This window comes from Megalobrama amblycephala, linkage group LG20, assembly GCF_018812025.1.
Source record: "Megalobrama amblycephala isolate DHTTF-2021 linkage group LG20, ASM1881202v1, whole genome shotgun sequence".
Taxonomy (NCBI): Eukaryota; Metazoa; Chordata; class Actinopteri; order Cypriniformes; family Xenocyprididae; genus Megalobrama; species Megalobrama amblycephala.
In genome coordinates, this window is record NC_063063.1 from 1,590,720 (window position 1) to 1,603,961 (window position 13,242).

A 13,242-nucleotide genomic window follows, 5' to 3' on the forward strand; every position below is an offset into this window, starting at 1 on the left:
GGATCTTTTTGGGGCTCTGGTCTGGGGACGCGCTAAACCCCTGCGGTTTGGCCCTTGATGTGTGTATTGTTGGGGGGATGGTGTGTTGTGAAGAGAAAATGATGATGGGGGACGACCTGAACGTGAGGAGGGGAGAATACAAAAAAAATAAGGGGTTACGAAGTAAAAGACCACCCATTAACTTTCAAATGATTTATAATGCAACATAATTACAATCATATATAACAGCTATATTTAGTTTTAATCAAAGGGGACCAATTATGCGGTTTTACAAAGTCTTGATGTTGTTTTTGGGCTCTACTAGATTGAATGTTGATTATTTTCCTCATATTCTCCATTGTTGCAGCTCCTCTCTTCCCAGTCTGTCAGTAACGCTCTGTTTCTATGAAGCCCCTCCTTCTGAAAAGCACAATGTGCTCTGATTGGTCAGCTGGAGCAGTGTGTTGTGATTGGTGTTTGGGAAATGTCCCGCCCCTTACCATAACCACCAGTTTCAACACACTACTAACTAACTCAACCAGGCCCCGCCCCTTTATTCTGCGCATTAATTATTAAAATGAGGAATATTGTGAAGAAAACTCAATGGAGGCGTTTCAGGGAGTTCATCATTCAAATGTTGTATATATAGGCTAATGGTTGATATATATTAAGCAAATCTCAAAATTAATTTCCATTTTGAAGATTTAAGTTTGGCTGGATGTGATGTTGCGTAAGTGTGTTTGTAGTCAGACTTACACACTCTGTTGTGGTTATGTGTACGGAGCTGGTGATGAATGACAGACCCTCGTTCATGCTGACTTGCAGGTACACCACCCTGAAGCACAAAGACCAAACATAAATTTTCATATCCATTTTTGTCACGTTGAAAGCCAGCAAATCCTTTAGCACTGCACAGAAGTATCCATAAAAGTAGGGGGAAAAAAACATAAGACCAACAGGATTTAGAGAGACATGAGACATATGTGCCAAAGACAACATTTTTGTGACATTTTTTAGAAAAAGATGTATTTGCAGATCTTTAGTTGGCTTCCAGACCATAATTGGCACCCTTACAGAGCTTTGTAGGGTGCTGGTTAACTTTTGTTGTAGTCAGCTGTCTAGTGTCTCAAACATTTGATAAAAACAGCATTCCACATGTTCAGCATTCCCGCCGAGGTTTGTCTCTGAACAGACAGAGGCCAAGTCTGCTGTTCTGACAGATAAGTCATTTCTCCCTGATGAAGAGCATCTAATTTAGCTTCGGTTCACATTCCTCAAAAAACATACCGTTGAACAGCCAGACAATCATTTCTGAAGACCCCGATATACTCAAGTTCTTTTCGTACTTCGCTTAGGGGTAAAAAGTTCAAAATACTTTTGCAGTGATGCGCTGTTAGCAAACATCCCAATGCCGCCCACACCCAACGTTTAGATGAATATGGAAATGTGTGCTGTGTGTTTTCCTCTCGATAACAAAATAAACACACAACAAAACTGACAGCATCTGATGATAGGGATGTGGATATGTTTGCACCAGCTCTGCAATTTGGCTCGCCAATCACGTCACGTTTATTTATATACCACTTTATTCAATATATTGCTTTAAAGCAAGCAGCTTTACAGTATTAAACAAGAAAAAATAGTGTCAGTGTCGCTTTCAAGCACGCTTTAAGCACATTCGTAAAAACCTGTAATCGATCATAGATGGAAAAGACCATTTACAGCCAATTTACCATAGGAAATATATGGTTTATAAAGCTTTTTAACATTTATCGAGATTGAGCCAAAAACCTAGGATTAGTTCGCCAAAGTTGTTTTTTGAAATAATCTCCAATATTTAACGAACGATTCGATGGACAATGGCTGTCTCATTTTTTGAGAAACACTAATGTCCTCAAAAGCAGTCTTGGCACCTTGGACAAAGACACAGCATGCCAATTTTCAAGTCAATCAGACTTTGGGTTGCGTAGTTATAGCCATTTTTAAGTTTTTTTTCCATGTTATAGCGCCACCAAGTGGCCAGTTGCTGCATCCTTTCTCATACAACCAGAGAATGAGCTCTTACATAGGTGTGCCAAATTTGGTGAAAATATCTCATTCCGTTCATGAGTTACAGCCATTTTAGTGAAAGAGGCTCCGCCCACTTTGAACGCTTTGGCGCTCTTAGAGACCGTGAATCGAAATTTAAATTTATTTATTTTTTTGATAATTTTTGACAATCATACTCCAGAGAATCTTGCTGCACTGGTTTTAGTTCTGATCGGGCCAAAAACCTAGGACTAGTTCGCAACAAAATCCAAAAACCCCCAAAAAACTTTGATTGCATGCATTTCGTCCGTCTTGAGCCAAGGATTCCAACAAATAAGACACTTGAGCCTAACGGTTTTGAGCAATTTCATACTTTTCACTGCTGTAGCGCCCCTGTCAGGCCGATCGGGGTGACCGTTGGTGACGTTGTGGACGGTGTGATTACTACCAGCCCTCAAAGTTTCAAATCTCTATGACTTACGGTTTGGTCCGATCACTTTTAGAGGAGAATGCTGATCCATGGAAATGTTAACAATTACAACAGTGTTTCAGCGCTACGCACTTGAACCCGTAATTACAACTTCAATTTCTACTATTAAGTGGCTCTCTAGTGTGTTCATGTTTTACTCGTGTCTGAACAGACACCTATTACATCATCACCATGGACCAATGGTAGTTCGAAGCTGTTTACCAGCTAGAGTGAACTTTTCTGGAAAGTTTGTTTTGGCAAACTGTTTCGAACTCCAGAAACAAACTCCAAACAAACTTCATTTTGGCCTGATTTTGTTCAAAATTACATCATATCAGTTATTTCTTCGATTTAACTTGAGGTATATCGGGCCCTTGAGAGGCAAAGTAAAGTTTAGGTGCTTTTTCACACTGTTGAATTACTTGGTGTGAACTTGAGTTCAGAAAATTACTTTCACACCAACCGAACTCTGATGTCGAATGGACTCAGTTAAATCAGTGCAAAACAAAAGAAATGAGGGAGAGTTTGGCATGTATGTGAGGAAGGTGGGCTGATGGTTTGATGTAGGATGGGACAGAAGACAAGATGAGAGAGAGAAGAGAAAAGAAATGGACTGGTGATTGGGGTTTGGGAGAGTTCACTACATTTAAAGTATTTAGTATGTGAAGAGCTAAAGGAATCATGGCAGGTTTCAATGAGAACAAAAAGTTTCTAAATTCTGACTGGATGAGAGGGATGGAAGAATTGTTTATTCCAATTATTATTAATAATCCATTTTAATAAACTACTAAATAAACTAGGGATGCACAATATATTGATAGCATATCTATGATGGAAGAAAAATATGAGATGGTAGGAAAAATATGTCAATGCTTTTGCATTCTCTCGCAAATATTTGACGTTCCTACTTTTGAATTCTTTGCAAGCGAGAGCAAAGTTTCTCGGGGGAATGCAAAACTTTTGTGAGAGACTGCAAAAGCATTGACATATTTTTCCTACCATCTCATATTGTCTGTAACTACTTCACCATTAGTCTGATTGACTTGAAAATTGGCATGCAGTGTCTTTGTCCAAGCTGCTATGATCATCTATGAGGACATTGGCATATCTCAAAAAACATGTCCGCCATCGACCAATGAAATTTGAGCAGCTATAGAAGAGAAATACGTAACATTAAGAAGCTAAAAATGCAAGAACACTGTATAGTTACTGATAACAAGGGGGTTCTGTATTAGTGCATGGAAAGCAGAAGAGGGGGAAGAAATATGGAAGCTTTAGGGTCTGTAAGGAATTAATAGAGATGAGGAACAAAGAAAAGCAGAGAGTGGGTGTGATGAACGCAACGATTCCTGAGGAACTATCTGATTTAATGGCTCCTCAGAGCCTCTGACATCATCTTAAGCTCAGGCTTTGATTCTGTGGATCCGAAAGGAAAATGAAGGCTATGAACTCAAGAAATCAGGCAGTGCTGGAAAACAGTGGATCAACAGGATGACCTCACAACTAAAACAGCGAGTTGCGCAGGAAGTGGAATGTGACCTCTGACTGGGCTCATAAACACGGCCTAATGCATGGCAGACCTGTCCGTCAGCTTCTCACTTACTTTCCAACTTCATCTATAACAGGCGCAGGGCACAGCAAGAACGTGTCTTCAACACTCGCAGGCTTCTCATCTGTTATGGAAGAATAAAAGGTTCAAAGCTTAGTAAAGTACAGTTATAAATGCAGCAATATATATTTTCATTATGAGAAAGTACTCAGACTCTGTGGGAATATTTGTAGGAAAAACACTCACTGAGCGTGACTGTGTCGTTTATTTTGAAGCTGCACAGGACCTGGTCTATGTTTCTGGCATGTCGAAAACCATTACCTCTCACCACCACTTGAAATGACTCTGAAACACATATTCCCACAGTTGCTGCTCAAAAAATGGTGATAAATCCTCACTAAAGACATTTCATTACACCATTTCCCCACAAAAATATAAACTTCTCTGCATTTTTAGCACGGGTCAATGTCTTCCTGTTGAAATCATCAGAGCTCAAGTAATGTTGGGTAATTTAAAACCACAATGATATAAATGTCCTCTTGGGGAAATGCATCTGTCATGTTCGACACTGGAATTTCCCTATGATTATTTATTGATAATGTGCTTATATTAATTTTTTAACTATTCTAAATGGATATCTAGTCCAAAAAAAGTGACATGCTGTATGCAGGAATGGAAATTAAATGATTAATCCAGTCTTAAAGACTAAAGGCCCGTTTATACCAAGAAATAGAGCTATTAAGATAATGATAACTATATTATCCTTGACTACAGCGGACAATATTTTTCGGATTTTTTGAAATACCTACTTTTGCAAACTAGTCCTAGGTTTTTGGCCTGTTCAAAAACAATCCAGTGCAAGAAAATTCTCCGGAGTCCGATTGTCAAAAAAGTTGAAATTTTGATTCAGGGTCTCTAAGGGCCGCCAAAATGTTTGATGTGGGTGGAGCCACTTTTACTAAAATGGCTATAACTCGTGAACGGAATGAGATATTTTCACCAAACTTGGTACATCTATATAGGAGCTCATTCTGTGGTTGTGTGAAAAAGGACGAGGTGACTGGCCACTTGATGGCGCTATAACAGGAAAAAAACTTGAAAATGTCTATAACTACTTCACCGTTTGTCCGATTGACTTGAATATTTGCATACAGTGTCTTTGTCCAAGATGCCATGATTGTCTATGAGGACATTGGCGTATCTCAAAAAACATGTCCGCCATCGGCCACTGAATTCTAAGCAGCTATCAGACAAGGTTAACGGAGGCCGATCGGAATATAACTCGCTGGGTCTGTTTGACTAATGGCCCCATGAGAAATGCCAAAGAAATCGGCCACCAGGCGTGCCTTTGCATTTTTCACGTGCGTTAAGGATTGTGTATCGAGTGATTTCATACCACATGGTAGAACTCCTCATTCTGAGTAACTTTGCCTCTAGGTCCGCTGCTGTCAATCAAATCGTTTCGTAAATATAGGAGATTATTTCAAAAACCAACTTTGGCGAATCAGTCCAAGGTTTTTGGCTCGACCTAACTGTTAAAAAGCTATAAAACCACATATTTCCAATGGTAAATTGCCTGTATCGGCTGTAAATGGTCTTTTCCATCTATGATCGAGATGTTACAGGCTTGCTAATTAAAACATTATTCCTTTTTACGCATGTGCTTAAAGACCTTGAAACGTTTGAACCCAGATAATTGCTGCTCGCAGCTATATTTAGAACTATATCTTTATCATTATCGTTATCGTTACAGTTATTGTTCTTGGTGTGAACAGGCCTTTACTGAGTTAAATTCTCCTTGACTTACAATATACCATAAAGATTAATGTCACATACATAATCCACTGCGAGACATGTACAGTATGTTAACAAGAATCCACATTTCCTGCAGTTAAAATCAGTGATGAAGTCTTATTTCCCAAATAATTGAATGTGGAAGGAACATAGCTATTAACAAATGAAATCAAAGGCATTATTATTACTTTATATAAATATATTATATATATATATATATATATATATATATATATATATATATATATATATATATATATAGACTATACATATATTTTTCTTACCTCCTGCACATACGCTGGATGGCTCCGCTGCCAAGATCTCAATACAAGATTTTTTGATGATCTAAAAAAGAAAATATTCATTCATATCTATTTTTTATTTAAATAAAAATTGATAAAACAATTTAATAATTTGTACAAAATGCACTTATTTACTTATAAATTTATTTAGAATTTATTATTAAAGCTAAAGTGTGTAATTTCTGCATTAGTGCCAATGATTTCTACGATAAGCATGGGCTCATGATGGTCTTGGGAAACACACACTTGATTAATGTTTTAAAAATACCACAGTGTTACAATGTAAAACTTTTCAGGTGAATCAGTTTACAAATGTGAAAAATAAGGTGGATATTAAGTGTGGATATAAAAAAAAAATATATATTTTACCACACTTCAGCTTTAGTTTTTTTAGTTTAGTTCACACTTTTTTAGTTCACCCCTAAATTAAAATTCCATCATCATTTACTCAAACTCATGTCTTTCCAAATCCATAAGACTTTCATTCATCTTCAGAACACAGATTAAGATTCCTGTCACTCCATTGAAATTCTGTTCAACCAAAACTCTGCCACTTCAAAACGTTCACAAAGAAATCCATAAGATTCCAAGTCTTTTGAAGAGGCACATCATCTATGATTAACATATTTAATTTAGTCATATAAATATTGAACAGCAAACAAAACTAAACTAAAGCAGTGGAGGGACAGAAATCTCTCAGATTTCATTAAAATATCTTCATTTGTGTTTCAAAAGTCTTGAGGGTGAGTAATTGACGACAATTTTCATTTTTGGGTGAACTTATCCTTTAAGTAAAGAAACATGCATCTTAGAAGAAAGCATTTTTAATTCATCTTCCACAAGTTTCGGTTTACCGAGTCAATCATTCCTCTCAGTGCCTGGAATCCTCCCAAAACCGGAAACACATGCTTACTGGTGTCCGCTATGGTAGCCAGCTAAAACAGGACAAACAGATGTTTATTTAGAGCTGATCAAAGTCTCGATTGGTTGATTTCAATTGGTTTCCTCCATATAAAGTGCATGGTTTACATTGAATTTCATTCTCTGGTAAGTACATACTTGAGGGTTTAGGAAGAGTTTACAACATTGTTTGCAAGATGGAAGAACTTATTGATGCTTTGATACTAGTCTGTTAACTGTCACTTTGAGCATAGATCTGAACTTAAATGGTTGTAATTCATGAATGCTTTGGTAAGATTGAACTCTTTTTATAGAAAACCGTAAGATTATTGCAGCCACTTCAAAAAATGAAAGTGTACAAAAAATTTTTTTTATACAAAAATATATATTTTAGAAAATAATTTGGACTCTAAAATCAACAGCATATGTCTAACCAAGCTGTGTTCCAAATTTGAAGTTAATATCACAAAAATTTAGCCCGCTATGAGGTTTTAAAGTACCGTTTCAATGGTAGTGCAATGTTCAATTTCGAAACTGATGAATTTTGAGTGTTTACGCTTTCAAACGATACTCTCGAAAATTGATGCTATCGAATGATTTAGTAATTTATGATGATTAGGGGTGATAGGGAAAAGAGGCAATAAATAAGCGAGCCAATTGTCCCAATATGGGGACGCTGACTGCTAACAAGCTATATGTACAAGTTCAAGCCAAATGGTGCTTTCAAACCATCAACAAAAGTTTTATCATCACCTGAGTTTCATTGAAGTCCTTCACTCCAACACAATACACGATTGCACCCAATCCCCGAGCTCGTGCTGCCTGGTTAAATATCAAGCAATCGCAATTAAAAACCATGTCCTTTAGGTTTATAAATGTCTGCAGCCTGAATGCTCGTTACCTCCTGTTGAGCTGCTATCAGCTGATGTTCTTGAAGCTCACCGTCTGTCAATGCAATTATAACACTTGCAGTTCCTACAAAGTGGAGAGAAGATGTCAATGTTGGTAAGGAAAAACTGTAATGACAGCAATACGTGACAATGAGCGTCTTTAATGGAAGCCTACCAAAGTTTTCCTGGTGTATTTGCTCGTTTGCCTGTGAATGCAGATTAGATAATATTGTTTAAAAGAAGCAAAGCACATTAAAATAGCTTATTTGAACGACAAACAGCTTTAATTTGAACATTTTACCTTTTCTAGACCAAGATGCATAAATGTATCTCCACCTGGGATCTCTCGTCTTAGAACATTAAGGCCTTTTCTTATGGTCTCCCTTTGAAATAATGAGAAGAATAAAATAAGTAACTGTTTCTAAATATGTGAAGCATTAGAGAATGTGTCTTTCTGCACCTGTTTTCTGTGAGTCTCATGATTGTGTTTCCTCTGGTTGAGAAGACGATGAAGGACATTCGTAGCATAGGGCTGTAAGATGATAAAAAAACGTTACAAATTTGTGAAATCATCTATAGAAATCGTACATGTTATAACTATAACATGCCATTCAGTTGGGTCTTATAGTTTGATTCAATGCATTTGTTTGTTTTACAGTTTAGTACCTGGTGAATTTCTCAGCCAAATGTTCAACAAAAGCGTAGATTTCATGCCAGTGGTGTTTGACACTTCCTGACCTGAGGGAAAAAAGAGGTGAAAAATATCAATAAATGGGATGTTCCTGCTTTTACCCTCTGAATGCATTGGATCAATACAATCGAGAGTCCTTCAAATTAAATATTGGTGCTTTTAACTAATTCCGGAAAGCAGTTTCTTAGCAAAGCCATCAAATTTTGACCCCTTCGGTTTTCCCTTGAGGCGCAGCTGTAAACGCTCTATGACAGCTGGTCATTTCCTGTCTCAGTCCGAGTGCTAATTCATTAATGCTGGATGACAAATGGGAAATGAGCTAATTGAGTCTACTGATCTGTGCTTGAGTCAGTTGACTTAATTAATGAAACATGCAGCACAAACTGGCTCTGTGTGGTGTAAATCTCTTTCCCTGGCTGATGTAACACATTTAGTCTGAGAGCCAGACATAACAGTAACTGGGTCACTTTATGAAACCGGTGCCTGTGTCAGTTTGACAAAATGATTTCAACCCAGCTAACACAAACATTCTAAGAACGTTTTGCTAACATTCTTATTAAGTTATGGAAACGTTATTTCTGATTGTTTTCTGAACATTCAAAATGACAATTTTTTTCCAATGCTTTAAAAATTTTCTTTTGGTTATGTGAACGTTAAGGGAACATTCCATTTTCCATGATTTTGCAAACATGGGATCATTCTCTAATCATTCTGAAACAAGCAGTAACATTTAAAAAATGTTACACGAACATCCAACTAAATCATTTCAGAAAAAAAAACATTCCACGAATGATGTATAAATAATGTATAAATAATGTTCTAACTTTTAACGTTATTAAAGACAGATAACTTCGAACAAACATTCTATTAATGTGACTGGAAGAGTGGTTCATAACTTTGAGAGAACCTTGCCAGAATGTTCTAGCCCAAAAAATACATTATTGTAGATTTAAAGGGTTAGTTCACCCAAAAATGAAAGTTCTGTCATTTACTCGCCTTCATGTTGTTCCAAACCCGTAAGAATTTTGTTCATCTTCGGAACACAAATGAAGATATTTTTAATGAAATCTGAGCAATTTCTGTCCCTCCATTGACAGTGTACGCAACTACCCCATGACGCTTCAAAAAGCTCATAAAGAGATCGTGAAACTAATCCATATGAATTTAGCGGTTTAGTCTGAATTTTCTGAAGAGACACGATCACTTTATATCATGAACAGAATTTAGGCTTTTATTTATTTAAACATTGATCAGCGAACATAAACAGAAGCTCAACCGTACATGCTTGATGTGTGAGAACAATGTGCTGCGTAACACGTGAATGAACCTCATTGGTTGTTACGGAAGCTCAAACGTGCTGCGTAACACGAGAATGAACCTCATTGGTTGTTACGGAAGCTCAAACGTGCTGCGTAACACGAGAATGAACCTCATTGGTTGTTACGGAAGCTCAAACGTGCTGCGTAACACGAGAATGAACCTCATTGGTTGTTACGGAAGCTCAAACGTGCTGCGTAACACGTGAATGAACCTCATTGGTTGTTACGGAAGCTCAAACGTGCTGCGTAACACGTGAATGAACCTCATTGGTTGTTACGGAAGCTCAAACGTGATGCGCAACACGAGAATGAACCTCATTGGTTCTTGAAGAAGCTCAAACGTGCTGCGTAACACGTGAATGAACCTCATTGGTTGTTACGGAAGCTCAAACGTGCTGCGTAACACGTGAATGAACCTCATTGGTTGTTACGGAAGCTCAAACGTGATGCGCAACACGAGAATGAACCTCATTGGTTCTTGAAGAAGCTCAAACGTGCTGCATAACACGAGAATGAACCTCATTGGTTCTTGAGGAAGCTCAAACGTGATGCGTAACACGAGAATGAACCTCATTGGTTCTTGTGAAGCTCAAACGTGCTGCATAACACGAGAATGAACCTCATTGGTTCTTGAGGAAGCTCAAATGTGATGCGTAACACGAGAATGAACCTCATTGGTTCTTGAGGAAGCTCAAACGTGATGCGTAACACACAAGAATTAACCTCCTTAGTTCTTGCAGAAACTCAAGCGTGATGCGTAACACGAGAATGAACCTCATTGGTTCTTGCTGAAGCTCAAACGTGCTGTGTTACACGAGAATGAACCTCATTGGTTCTTGCTGAAGCTCAAACGTGCTGCGTAACATGAGAATGAACCTCATTGGTTCTTGAGGAAGCCTCAAACGTGCTGCGTAACGTGAGAATGAACCTCATTGGTTCTTGAGGAAGCTCAAACGTGCTGCGTAACGTGAGAATGAACCTCATTGGTTCTTGCTGAAGCGCAAACGTGCTGCGTAACACGAGAATGAACCTCATTGGTTCTTGAGGAAGCTCAAACTTGCTGCGTAACACGAGAATGAACCTCATTGGTTCTTGCAGAAGCTCAAACGTGCTGCGTAACACGAAAATGAACCTCATTGGTTCTTGCTGAAGCTCAAACGAGCTGCGTAACACGAGAATGAACCTCATTGATTCTTGTGAAGCTCAAACGTGCTGCGTAACACGAGAATGAACCTCATTGGTTCTTGTGAAGCTCAAACGTGCTGTGTAACACGAGAATGAACCTCATTGGTTCTTGTGAAGCTCAAACGTGCTGTGTAACACGAGAATGAACCTCATTGGTTCTTGAGGAAGCTCAAATGTGATGCGTAACACGAGAATGAACCTCATTGGTTCTTGAGGAAGCTCAAACGTGCTGCGTAACACGAGAATGAACCTCATTGGTTCTTGTGAAGCTCAAACGTGCTGCATAACACGAGAATGAACCTCATTGGTTCTTGAGGAAGCTCAAATGTGATGCGTAACATGAGAATGAACCTCATTGGTTCTTGTGAAGCTCAAACGTGCTGCATAATACAAGAATGAACCTCATTGGTTGTTACGGAAGCTCAAACGTGCTGCGTAACGTGAGAATGAACCTCATTGGTTCTTGAGGAAGCTCAAACGTGATGCGAAACACGAGAATGAACCTCATTGGTTCTTGTGAAGCTCAAACGTGCTGCATAACACGAGAATGAACCTCATTGGTTCTTGAGGAAGCTCAAATGTGATGCGTAACATGAGAATGAACCTCATTGGTTCTTGTGAAGCTCAAACGTGCTGCATAACACGAGAATGAACCTCATTGGTTCTTGAGGAAGCTCAAATGTGATGCGTAACATGAGAATGAACCTCATTGGTTCTTGTGAAGCTCAAACGTGCTGCATAATACAAGAATGAACCTCATTGGTTGTTACGGAAGCTCAAACGTGCTGCGTAACGTGAGAATGAACCTCATTGGTTCTTGAGGAAGCTCAAACGTGATGCGAAACACGAGAATGAACCTCATTGGTTCTTGTGAAGCTCAAACGTGCTGCATAACACGAGAATGAACCTCATTGGTTCTTGAGGAAGCTCAAATGTGATGCGTAACATGAGAATGAACCTCATTGGTTCTTGTGAAGCTCAAACGTGCTGCATAACACAAGAATGAACCTCATTGGTTCTTGCTGAAGCTCAAACGTGCTGCGTAACACGAGAATGAACCTCATTGGTTCTTGTGAAGCTCAAACGTGCTGTGTAACACGAGAATGAACCTCATTGGTTCTTGAGGAAGCTCAAATGTGATGCGTAACACGAGAATGAACCTCATTGGTTCTTGTGAAGCTCAAACGTGCTGCGTAACACGAGAATGAACCTCATTGGTTCTTGCTGAAGCTCAAACGTGCTGCGTAACACGAGAATGAACCTCATTGGTTCTTGTGAAGCTCAAACGTGCTGTGTAACACGAGAATGAACCTCATTGGTTCTTGAGGAAGCTCAAATGTGATGCGTAACACGAGAATGAACCTCATTGGTTCTTGTGAAGCTCAAACGTGCTGCATAACACGAGAATGAACCTCATTGGTTCTTGAGGAAGCTCAAATGTGATGCGTAACATGAGAATGAACCTCATTGGTTCTTGTGAAGCTCAAACGTGCTGCGTAACACCAGAATGAACCTCATTGGTTGTTACGGAAGCTCAAACGTGCTGCGTAACGTGAGAATGAACCTCATTGGTTCTTGCGGAAGCTCAAACGTGCTGCGAAACATGAGAATGAACCTCATTGGTTCTTGCTGAAGCTCAAACGTGATGCGTAACACAAGAATGAACCTCATTGGTTCTTGAGGAAGCTCAAACGTGCTGCGAAACATGAGAATGAACCTCATTGTTTCTTGCGGAAGCTCAAACGTGATGCGTAACACACAAGAATGATCCTCATTGGTTCTCGCACGTCAAGCAAACGTGCTTGAGCTTCTGTTTACCACAACTGATGTACGAGTTGATGAATGATATGTGAATAAAAGCCTAAATTAAATCTGTTCATCATATAAAGAGATCGAGTCTCTTCAGAAAATTTGGACTAAACCACCTTAATTCATATGGATTAGTTTTACGATCTCTTTATGAAGTGTTAAATTGGTAGCTGCGTAGACTGTCAGTGGAGGGACAGAAATCATTTGCGTTCTGAAGATGAACAAAAGTCTTATGGGTTTGGAACGACATGAGGGTGAGTAAATGATGACAGAATTTCGGGACCCATTTTTTAGTATGACTCAACTCAACTGGATTGATTTTATTGT

The 13,242-nt window shown here is 38.7% G+C and overlaps 1 protein-coding gene across 1 annotated transcript in view; it reads right to left on the reverse strand.

Annotated features, from left to right (window-relative positions):
- The window catches only part of antxr1c (ANTXR cell adhesion molecule 1c), a 35,652-nt gene that overhangs the window by 14,413 nt on the left and 7,997 nt on the right, over positions 1 to 13,242 (reverse strand). Inside the window, exons 2-12 of the mRNA XM_048170179.1 lie at positions 8,578 to 8,649; positions 8,372 to 8,443; positions 8,213 to 8,294; positions 8,087 to 8,117; positions 7,923 to 7,996; positions 7,775 to 7,843; positions 6,976 to 7,056; positions 6,104 to 6,164; positions 4,272 to 4,370; positions 4,080 to 4,149; positions 736 to 814 (exon numbers count right to left, since the gene is read on the reverse strand). Coding sequence (XP_048026136.1) covers positions 736 to 814; positions 4,080 to 4,149; positions 4,272 to 4,370; positions 6,104 to 6,164; positions 6,976 to 7,056; positions 7,775 to 7,843; positions 7,923 to 7,996; positions 8,087 to 8,117; positions 8,213 to 8,294; positions 8,372 to 8,443; positions 8,578 to 8,649 — 790 coding nt within the window. The remainder of the gene's footprint in view (positions 1 to 735; positions 815 to 4,079; positions 4,150 to 4,271; positions 4,371 to 6,103; positions 6,165 to 6,975; positions 7,057 to 7,774; positions 7,844 to 7,922; positions 7,997 to 8,086; positions 8,118 to 8,212; positions 8,295 to 8,371; positions 8,444 to 8,577; positions 8,650 to 13,242) is intronic.